At 40.6% G+C, this 11,050-nt stretch overlaps 1 protein-coding gene across 1 annotated transcript; it reads right to left on the reverse strand.

The window, feature by feature from the left end:
• Positions 1–9,407: 9,407 nt before the first annotated feature.
• LOC149945208 (uncharacterized) lies at positions 9,408–10,497 on the reverse strand. The gene is made up of 3 exons (XM_090176428.1): positions 10,074–10,497; positions 9,809–9,951; positions 9,408–9,758 (listed from the first exon to the last, which is right to left on the reverse strand). The coding sequence occupies exons 1-3, from the start codon at positions 10,495–10,497 to the stop codon at positions 9,408–9,410; spliced, it is 918 nt and encodes a 305-aa protein (XP_090032554.1).
• Positions 10,498–11,050: the final 553 nt, after the last annotated feature.

Here is an 11,050-nt window from a genome sequence, read left to right on the forward strand (position 1 = left end):
AGTAGCGGGAATTAGAGAATGTTCACCTGTGTTTGTGGTGCTGTGCAGTATGCCATCAAGTCGGGCCACCTAACCAAGAGCAGCAGATGTGTGAGCTCCGATAATGGGAATAGTATTAAGTGTTGTAATATAGAATGAGCAGGACCGGACGCCTGTGAGTGAGTGGCACAAAAGGTTGACCATTCCCAGCCTAGGAACTTGCTCGCCATTTTTTTGCTAAGGCACGATTTTGAGGTGGTTAAGTCATTGGCGGGTTTTGCAGCTGATGAAAAAAGCTGGGAGGTAGTACATTAACCTGATAGCCAGTGTCGATTTTGAATGAAATGGTCTGGTTTTGTATTTGGATTGGAGTAATCCAATCTCCGGGAGATGTGGCAGTTGTAGCATTAACCGTCAGATAAGCGATATGAAAAGGGTCAATATCAATATATGGATCAGAGGTTCCAGGAGTCAAGGCATTGAAGTCTTCAGTTAATTGATCGACTTGATGTAAATCGTTGGAAGTCTGATTGTGTTGTGAAGATTGGTCTTGATAGTACAAGTCAGGTGAAGAGTTGTGGTCTTGGGTTAGTTGGTGGTAGCCGTGATCATCTAGCGGATAAGCATCAGAGTGTGTGTATCCATATTGGTCATTTGAGGAGAGATGAGTTTCGTGAATCGGAAGAGAACGACAGGCCTTAGCAAAATGGTTGCGGCCACCACATTTGGCATATATCTTGTTGTAGGCAGGGCAGGTACGGAATGAATGATTCTCAAGACAGCGGTTACATACTGCAGTTGGGGTTGACGCTGCCATAAATCTTCCACGAGCCATCATTGGGCGATTGTGTGACACATGGTTACCACGGTTGGGAGGAAGAGTGGGATGACTTGGCCATGAATACCCACGATTTGGATAACCTCTGCGTACGTAGCGTAAAGCATCAACCGCCATAGGAGGTGGAGGTAGCGGAGAAGCTGATGAAAATAGTCCAATAGCAGGACTGCTTGATAATGCAGATGCATGAGTGTCAGAAGATTCCTCAGCTCTGCAAATTGCTATAGCTTGAGTGAGAGTGAGGTTGTGTTTTGAGAAAAGGTTTTTACGTAAGTCAGGCTTTCTAATCCCCACAAGTATCATGGTACAGATTAACGAATCTCTAAGCGTACCCAAATCACAATGATCAGCTTGGTTTCTCAACTCAGTTGCAAATGCATCAAATGTTTGACTTTGTTTCTGCTTCATTGTAAAGAGACGATATCTCGACATTATTACATTCTTGTACGGTGCGAAATAAGCCGTGAAGCCATCAGTAACTTGAGCGAAAGTCCGAACAGCCCCATGTGCTAGAGCTGGTAAATCCAAAATTTTATAGATATTCCTACCCTCCTGGCCAATTACATGTAACAACATATTTATCTGAATATTCTCAGCTTTCACGTTAATTCAGTAGCTTGTGCAAAAATATTGAATTCTTCCAACCAATTGTCCCAAGCATCGGCAGGCTCATCACCAAGGCTCAGTTTTGGAGGCGTGGTAAACGTAGTAGTAGCGGCCATAGCGGAAGTTTCGAACGATGTAGAGAAGCCAAGGCCCGTGGAGCGTTAGAGGTATTTAGTTAAAAGAGGCGCAAAATATGATGCGGTAAAGTACAATGGTACAAACCATTAAAAATAGTAAATAGATCCGACTTTTGACACCATGTTAAGTTACAATAATTAATTAGACTGAGTGAAATAATGATACAATTTAAGCTAAGATTGAAGCATGTTCTTTATTGACTGAGAACTCTCTTAGATCTCCTCGTTGGGCTCCTCTCTCCCTCTGGTGGGAGTTTGAAAAACTTATACAAATAACAATATATGACAAAGTTCTGACTAGGCTATGGTCTTTGGGTTCACCTGAAATTCTAGCTAAGCCTTTGGTTTGGCTAGAAACTCTTCCTAGGCTACAGTCTTCGGTTTCACTAAAATGTCTTCCTAAGCTACGGCCTTTAGTTTGACTAGAAATGCTTCCTAGGCCAATGATTTTAGTTTGATTATATCCCCCCTGACTAGAGTCTTTTGTTTTATTAGAAATGTTTAATAGACTACAGTCTTTGGCTTGTACAGCATATTCTTTACTATTGACTTTGGTACAAATATAATTTTTTACAAGGTTAAGTTGTTTGGATTCAGTTAAATTGTTTTGTTGATTACTGCCGTGGCAATCATGGAAATCTCTTACTTTGGTTTTATTTAATGTTGATCCACGCTCTTGGTGGGAGATACGTCCACGGGGCTCTTGGTGGGAGATACGTCCACAGGGCTCTCGGTGGGGAAGCGACAGAGTGTAGTTCTTTTAACTTTATTATCATTGCTGGAACGTTTTACTGAAGGTTTCCTTTGGTTTTTCGTAGTACCATCTTTAAATTTGGGCAAAGTGTTTATTAGCGGATATAATGCAGCCTTCGGTAAAGCTATGGGATTTCGTCCTTTTAATGTCTTTTTCTTGGGTTGCGAACACATTTCATCTGAGTAAAAAAACAGAAAAATCAATTGGGTTTAGTAAATTTCACGGCAAGCCAAGGCAAAAAAACGTGTAGTTGTTGGGTTTTGAGGCGAATCTAGAATTGCACTAGTTCCCCAACAAGCTTTTAAACTCTGGTTAAACCTGCACAATATTTATGTTAAAGACTTACCACAGTTATTTTCAGACAAGGAGTCAGTTGGATCTATTTTTTTTCATTCATCTTACGTTTTTAAAGACCAATCGTTTCCCCCCGCCCAAGTTCTGTTTCACTGGTTAAATCTGATGTTATCTCCGATTTGTTGAGATGTTCTCTAGCACAGCTGTAAAGTGCTGCGAAAAGTAATGGAAGACATTTTTAAAATATAAAACTTTTCATTTCAATTTGAAACTTACGTGTTTTCCCATTATATAGAATCCAATCCGATTTTGGCATAGCAGATTCAATAATTAATTTTTGGCCACTGAAGTGTTTTTACGCTTAAAAAATTTTCCAAAAAAAAGTTAAATATGGTCGACATTAGCAAAATGAAGTATCTTAAAAAATCAATTAAAATTTCTTTATTCAAACTAGAGTGTAAAATATCCGGAATGCCATATTTCAATCAGATAAAACCTATTTCTATCAATCCACTCTGGTCAACCAGGATATTTTACACTCGGGGTTCTTTAAATTTAATTGGCATTAGGTTTCTAATCTTTTTAAAATTTAAAAAAAATACTTTGTAAAAACGTTTATGAATTGTGAAGTAGTGGGATAATATAAAACAGTTTAATTTTCATAATATCACCTGTAGTCAGTTTAACGCAGCTATCTGCAGAGCGTATTGTCAAGGTGTAAGATTTGGTTGGTAGTTTTTTAAAAGACTGGACATCCTTGGGTACATTAGGACTTAAGAATTATATCACTATCATTTGGTTCGTTAATTATTAAAAACTTACCTTCATTGACCCTTTTAAACAGTTGTTGGAGAGGTTTGTTTGGTGGGCGAAGTTTTTTTTTAAGTAGCTGAAGATGATTTTCAAAAGGGAAGGCACTAAATCTGTCTAAAGGAACAAACCTCTCAACATCAGCTGTTAAGTGTTTAAGTGCGTGCACGTTTAAAGACAAATTATTTTCCATAAAAGTCTTCACATGATGAAACAATCATTTTCAAATATTCTTCTGCGAATCTTAGGTTAGTCTCATTACAAAGATCCGGGGAGGCAAGAATATAAATTGCACAGTGCAGCAGTCTTTAATGATCTAAATCGTCTTTTGAAAGAATTCCAATAGACAATATCGGCCCAGTATATAACTGGAATTGTCTGAGTTCCGTGGCCTTTCACCGATCAATATATTTTAGTGATCGAGGCTTTCTAGCGAACTCAGAGGGTATAAATTACCTGCAATTTTTCAGATTAGTAGAAAACTCTTCAATCATTTGGTGGCTGACACGAACTACATATTTCCCTTTTTTACTCCAGCATTTTAAAATTCTTTTAACCCCTCCAAGGCACAACAAATGCATAACATCTGGGAGAAAATTGGGGTAATAGATCTATATCCAATCTTTCTAGAGGCGAAATCCCACCAACTTAATGGTGTTCCTCATTATTTTGATTTCTAAATGAACTGTTTGTTCGTTGAGTAACAATTTCATCAGAATCTTCATCTGGCAAAAACATATGCGATTTTTGTAATGTCAGCCTTTTATAGTGCATTTATCGCACGAATAATACCCTGTGTGACCCTCGGTGTTTTTTTACATAAGACCGCGCTGGTGAATCCAAAATAAAAGGGTCTTAGTTTCTAACATTATAATCACAACTATTTTAAATTAAATGTGAGATATCATCTACAAAAGGTCCTTAATAATCATCTAGAGAATCAGGTTTTCCCTCGAGACAAAAAACTGCTACCGGAAAAACATCACCAATAAGTCCTTCTGAAAAGCTAAATACACCAGCCAAGATGGGCGAAAAATTGGTATTTGAACTTTTGAATAAAGGCACACCATCAATGTTAATTGAAAATGATATATCATCAGAATAATTTGGATGAGAATCCAAGAACTGTACCTCTACAGTTGGCAGTTTCTAGAATAAAATTTCTTGGCCATATACTTACGCCTGACCAGATTGAAATAGACCGTGAACGGGTAAATTCCATCACTGAGCTCCCACCACCGGAGGATAAACTGGCTTTACAGCGATTTCTGGGCAAGGTGAATTATATCACCAAATTTATACCGGCGTACTCAGAACGGGCTGCTCCTCTCCGAGAGCTTTTGAAGAAAGATGTGGCTTTAATATGGGACTCCAATAAACAGGTGACATATGATTCACTAAAGCACCTAATCCTCCTATCCTTGCAGTCTTCAACCCGTGACGCCCATGCAAGATAACGGTCGACGCCAGTGTGAACGGCATAGGCGCCACTCTTCAAGACGACCAACCAATCGAATATTCATCAACGACATTTAACCTGACTCAGAAGCGGTACGCTCAAATTGAGAGAGAACTTCTTGGCATTGTCTATGCCTGTGAAAAGTTTCATAATTATATTGTGGGGATGCACCTACATATCGAGACTGATCATAAGCCATTGACTGCCATTGCCAATAAGCCACTACACCGGTTATCTCCTCGGCTTCAGCGTATGGTAATGCGTCTCCTTCGATATGACATTACTCTTACTTATATTCCAGGGACAAAGTTGAAGATTGCAGATGCTCTCTCGCGTGCACCTCTTCCTCAAACGGCACTGGACACGACTGAGATGGAGGGTCCTTATGCAGCTGTATATACTTTGACTGTGCTCTCTTCTGATAAACGCGAGGATTTGCGCCAAGTGATAAAAGACGATCTAACATATCAGACACTGATGACCTTTATTTACCATGGCTGGCCTCTCTCTCACAAAAGGGTTCCACCTGAACTCAAACCGTACTGGCCATACCAGGAAGAGCTCCACGAGTCAGAGGGTTTCATTTATCGAGGTAACCGCCTGGTGATACCACCATGCACGCGACCTGAAGTTATGCGTCAGCTCCACTCGGATCACCAAGGAGTCATAGCTGGTCTTTCCCGGTTGCATGTTTTTTGGCCGCAGATAACCGCTGATATTACTCAATTTATTTAAGCGTGCACTATATGCCGGTCTAGAGATGCTGCTAACACACGAATTCCAATGCGTTCCACAGCTACCATGGGAGACTGTGGTGACGGCTCTTTTCCAGGTAGATAATAAACAACTAATATTTCTTGTTGACTACTTTTCAAAATTTGTAGAAGCACAAAAGAGTTGCGTAATACCACGGCAACATCCGAAATAAATTTCCTTAAATCACACTTTGCACGATACGGTGCTCCTCAACGGTTGATTTCGGATAATGGATCACCTTTTACCTCCTACCACTTTAAGGACTTCCTGCAGACCTGGGGCGTTAACCACATTACAAGCAGCACGTATTATCCTTCCTCTAATGGTATGGTCGAAAGGACAATACAGACTATTATAAACCAGTTAACTAAAGCACGCAAGGAAGGGCATGACCTCCATTATGTACTAATGGAGTATAGGACCACACCTGTTGGAAATCTACCTACACCGGCTCAAATGTTGATGGGACGGCAGTTGCGTACCCAATTCAGCAAATTCGAGATACTGTACGAGCCAGGCAAGATACCATGATCGATTCACAACGAACCGTAACCCTACTCCACCTACATTCAGCTCAGCAGATCTAGTCTACTCATTTCATAGCCACAGGGACTGGTGACCGGCGATTATTATCTCTACTGCAACTGAGCCACATTCGTATCATTTGCAAACTACGGATGGCCAACTTTACCGAAGGAGGGGATTTCATTTACGTCCCCGTCTACCTGAACCTTCTATAAAGTTTCCACATGATCTTGGTAAACAGACATTTAATACTTATTGTCCTACCACTTAGTTCTACCACGAGTTCCTATGAATAATCCCCTGAAAGTACGATACGGTCAACTGCAAGTAAACAGTACTCCCAAAGAGAAATCCAGCCTATGCTTCAGCCTCAAGTTTAAGCTAATAACCACAATCCAGCTAACATACTACTGCAATCATTTTGGTCTCCCCGACTTGGGCACCAACACCAATCCCGCAGGATCTACATATTGTTGCACAAAGTCAGCCGCCTATCAAACAGCATCACAATAGGAGTCCAAATTGCACTCCTTCTACAACCATGACAATCCATATCCAACAGCAGTCGAATGACATGGACACGATATCACCTCTCCACCGGCCAATTCGTCCTTCGCCATTTCCTGCATTCTGTCCACCGTTTTCAACGACATCGCAAAGCTCTACTACCACAACACGTTCAGTGCGTATCATTAAAAACCATCAAAAATGAATTTTTAAAAAAAGGATGTTGTAGTATTATGTAGATGGCGTTAATTTAGTAAATGTAAATATGTAAATTAATTATCTTATTATCTCATGTTTATCTAACCTTACGGTCCCTTTGGATGATATATAAGTGAATGTATAAACTCGGTAGAAGAGAAGCACATTGTGAAAAACTAAATGAAAAGAGACTTAAAACGGTTTTAAAATTCATAATTTATTTATTTAGAAAATCCAACGTTTCGGAGGAACTGTTCCTCCTTCTTCAGGGATTTTCTAAATAAAAAAATTGTGAATTTTAAAACCGTTTTAAGTCTCTTTTCATTTCATTCGGTAGAATAGAATAAACTCGACGATTTTATCATAACCAATCTCTTTATTAAACTCTCGCAATAGGTGTATATGATACTTGGTTTCCCTCTTCTAGCGATAATTTTTCTTAGTGTCAATAGAAAGTCGTACGTGGAGAGTAGCGGTACAAGTTCCAAATGCACGGCCCGGGTGACAGCGCACGTGCAAAGGCAGATATAGACTTTATCTTCGACCTGCCCGAGTTTTACGTATAAGGGCCCACAAACGTCTATACCCACTACCTCAAAGCAGGGCGCCGGCTCGACTCTGTATCGAGGAAGGGGTACCATGGGTACTTCACTCGCCTTAGCGTTATATTTGGTACACATCAAGCATCTTTTCACCTCCGGTTTGACTACTTGTCTGGCAGAAATTATCCAGTAGCGACCTCTTGTTTGCTAGAGTGTACTCTGAATTCCAGAGTGATATACCTGTTCATGGCTTCTCCTGACAATTAGGTTCGTTAGGTTTTAATTTTTACTTAAGATTATAGGGTGTTATTCCTCTTCCTTTGGTCTCGATTCGTCTGACCTCCCTCCCATACGTAGAAAACCTTTTTCGGGGATAAAGGGTTTAAGCGAAACGATTTTAGAGTCTTTGTTGATTTTAGTTTCTTGTTTAGTAGCTGTGAGTTCGTCTTTGTAGTCTTGAATACATCTGATCCATCTAGATTGGGATTTACACATTTCTTTAGTGGTTATTGGACCAGTTGACGGTTTCCTTTTGAAGTGTAAGTCAAGGTATCTCAACACGTAGGCTGTAATTCTGATATTCTGAATGCTTTATTCGTTAAGACCCACTTCGTTATTAGCTTCCGAGCTCACGGCGAGACCTATCAGTTTCGTCTTTCTTTCGGCTTCAGCTTCCTTGCTGAATTCTTTGATTAGTTTACCTTTGGGCCAATTCGATCGGTCTTTTTTAGCCATTGTATGCCACGAAACCACATCTCTTTGATTACTAAATCTTCGGCTTTAGAGCACCTGGAAGGTATGTCTGCAGGATTATCTATGCCTACACAGTGATACCAATTTTTTGTGTTTGTCGGCTGCTGTAATTCTGCTGTTCTGTTCTGTACAAACGGAGGCCAACATTTTTAAGTGTCCTTTATCCAATGGAGAGTTTCCATCTAATCGGTTCAAAATATTTTGAGAGGTTTTCGTACTGGAATGTTCCTTCTATATGAGAAAGTCGGCGGGCGCCCGATAAGCAAGCCATCAGTTCGAGACGAGGAATTGTAAAGTTGGTTTGAGTGGCGCAACTCGAGATTTCGTAGCGACGAATGAAACGCCAATTTCTTGAGATGAAGTTATGTATCGAAGGTAAATGACTGTGGCGTAAGCTTTACAGCTAGCGTCCGGAAGACGTGTAATTCTTGGTGGATGATATTTTCTTCGGTGAAATAACAAAGATTTAAGTTAATTTTTCTTATTGAAGGCCTTTCTTGTCACCATAGCTCGAATTCTCGTTTGAGGTCCGATGGTAGATCGTCGTCCCATTGTAGTTCTGGTATCTTCCAACGTTTCTGAAACAGCATTTTGGCGTGAATAGGATCGTAAATTAGGGCAACCGTGCTCAAAACGTGTCGCTTCGACAGCCGTCCTTCTTCTAGTATTTCGCTTGCTGAGGTCAAAAGTAAATTGGTCTGTGTTAGGATTCCAAAGTAATCCTAGGATCTTGTTGTTGTCGTCATGACCTCTTCTATCGAAGCTGCTTGTTCTCCCCATTTCTCTCTTAGTTTCGGGCAATTAGTCTTTCACTTTCGTAGCTTCATGTTAGCGTCTTCCATGATTTTTATACTTATTTTGGTAGTTCGAAGGCATTTTCAGTGTTGTGCGCTCCACTCGCGTAGTCATCGACGTAGAGAAAGTTGCTCAAGGTTTCAACCGCCTTTGATTCGGAATCCTTGTATTTCTCGATGTGTATCTTTATGGTGGCGGTGAGTAACAAATGGCTTGGGATCGCGCCGAAAGGAACCCGTGTCATCTGAAGAGCTTGAAATTCCTTGTACAGGATTCGACCGTTCTCCTCCTTTACCCATAAAAAGCGGACTGAATTGCGTTCTTCTTTCTCTATGGCGATTTGTAGACAGCGCTTTTTCTATGTCCGCCGTCATGGCGACACAATAGTTTATAAATCTCAAGAGCATGTTGAGAATGTCCGGATTAAGGCTTGGTCCTCTTGAAAGGCAGTTATTTAACGAAGAGGATGCGTCCAAGACGACCCTGAGTTTCGTAGTAGAACTGCTTGATGGGGGATGTAATATGTCCCTGTCGGCTTCATTTCGGTATTTTCGACGCTTTCAACTATGCCCAGCTGTAGCTGTTCCTCGATGACGTCTTTGTAGTTTTGATAGAATACCGGATCGGCCTTGAATTTCTGAACCAACTTAAGCATCCTTGTTGTGGCGACTGTCAGATTGTCAGACAGTTTTTCTTTTGGAACAATCATTGGAAATGTGACGTGATAGCGTCCATTTTGGAAATTAGTTTTTCTCGGAATCTTTGCATGATGTAGCCATTTTCTGGATTGTCCTTTGTTGAGTCTCTAATTCCGAGCGCTTCGATTTCCCAGAACGCTCTTAGAGTTTTTTATACTTCAGCTTCGTGAATGCTAACTTCAGCTACTGACATCTTGATAGTATTCACCCCCAGAGGAGTGCTGCTTAACGGACCTTGGATAGCCCATTCTAGCTTAGTTTCTGCTGCAATTAGATTCTGCGTAATTCTTTCTATAGTTCCTGTTGCGACGTAAAAGTAATAGTCTACTCCTATTTAAACTTCTACAGCTGACACTGTAGGCGTTTCTTAACCTCTTGAGTTTACGAATGTCATAACTTCGCTGCAGTCTACCAATGTCAACGCTCTACGGTCAGTATTTCAATTCTTGGTCTGTTTCCTCCTCTGAAGTTTTGAACGGTTAGTTCAACGATTTTTCTTCTGACGGTAGTTGGTTTCTGATTTCCAAAACTTTCGACTTCGACGTCCATCTCTCCGTAAACGGGTAACTCCAACCTTATAGATATCTCCTCAGTGAAAAAAGATCCATGGCTACCATTGTCCAATAGACATCGCACTATTTGACTGTGGCCTGTTTTCTCTAGGTTATCTGCCCTAACTTTAGCGGTCTCTAACAAGATGGTCTTGTATAAGATTACGACTCCCGACGTGACCTTGACTTTAGTTTCCTCCCGGTCTTCTTTCCTTGGATTCGAGAAGCCTTTGGCTATAGTTTTATGAGATTTGTTTTCTGGACAGATAGCGGAGTTGTGTCTCCTTCCACACATGCTACAGGAGTTGAATCTTGAGCTGCAGTTTCGGCTCAAACAAACAAAGCACCTATTTTAGTTTCTGAAAAGTCTCGTTTTTTCTTCTAAAGTGTAGTTGACGCAATCGTTCCTGGAGTAAGCTGACGATTTGCAGAAGATGCAATAGACGCCTTTAGGTTTCTCGTTGATATTTATAGAAAACACTGCCGCCGTTGAGCGTGAAGATCTCTCGTGCGTGTCGTATTTGGATCCCGTAGCTGAATTTTCTCGCGTTTGCGGTACGCGTTTCTCTACGTTATCACTTTTAAGACCGAAACCACTTCTCTCGCCTCATTCTCGCTTCGTGAGAAACTCAACGGAACATCCACATCAAACTCCTCATTCGACTGACAATTCATAGTGCGCTTTAATCTAATATCGTATGGCAAAGTGCCTATTATTTTGGAACACAAAGCTATGCCATTTGCAGTAGTGTCAACCTCTAAGGCTTCTATTATTTGACGCGAACGAGTCAAACAGTTTTCTTAAAGCATGAGTATCGTTAGAACTTTCTTTACCCTTAATTCTATGA

This window comes from Leiobunum rupestre, chromosome 5, assembly GCF_980474605.1.
Source record: "Leiobunum rupestre chromosome 5, qqLeiRupe1.1.hap1, whole genome shotgun sequence".
Classification (NCBI taxonomy): Eukaryota; Metazoa; Arthropoda; class Arachnida; order Opiliones; family Sclerosomatidae; genus Leiobunum; species Leiobunum rupestre.

What these genes read in the sequence shown, in the direction of transcription:
- LOC149945208 (XM_090176428.1), bottom strand. Translation starts at nt 10,497, where the DNA reads ATGTGTGGAAGGAGACACAACTCCGCTATCTGTCCAGAAAACAAATCT. An exon ending in TGAAATACTGACCGTAGAGC is followed by an intron (nt 9,952 to 10,073) that starts GTTGACATTGGT and finishes ACGTCGCAACAG; the next exon opens with GAACTATAGAAAGAATTACG. An exon ending in TTAGCATTCACGAAGCTGAA is followed by an intron (nt 9,759 to 9,808) that starts GTATAAAAAACT and finishes GCTCGGAATTAG; the next exon opens with AGACTCAACAAAGGACAATC.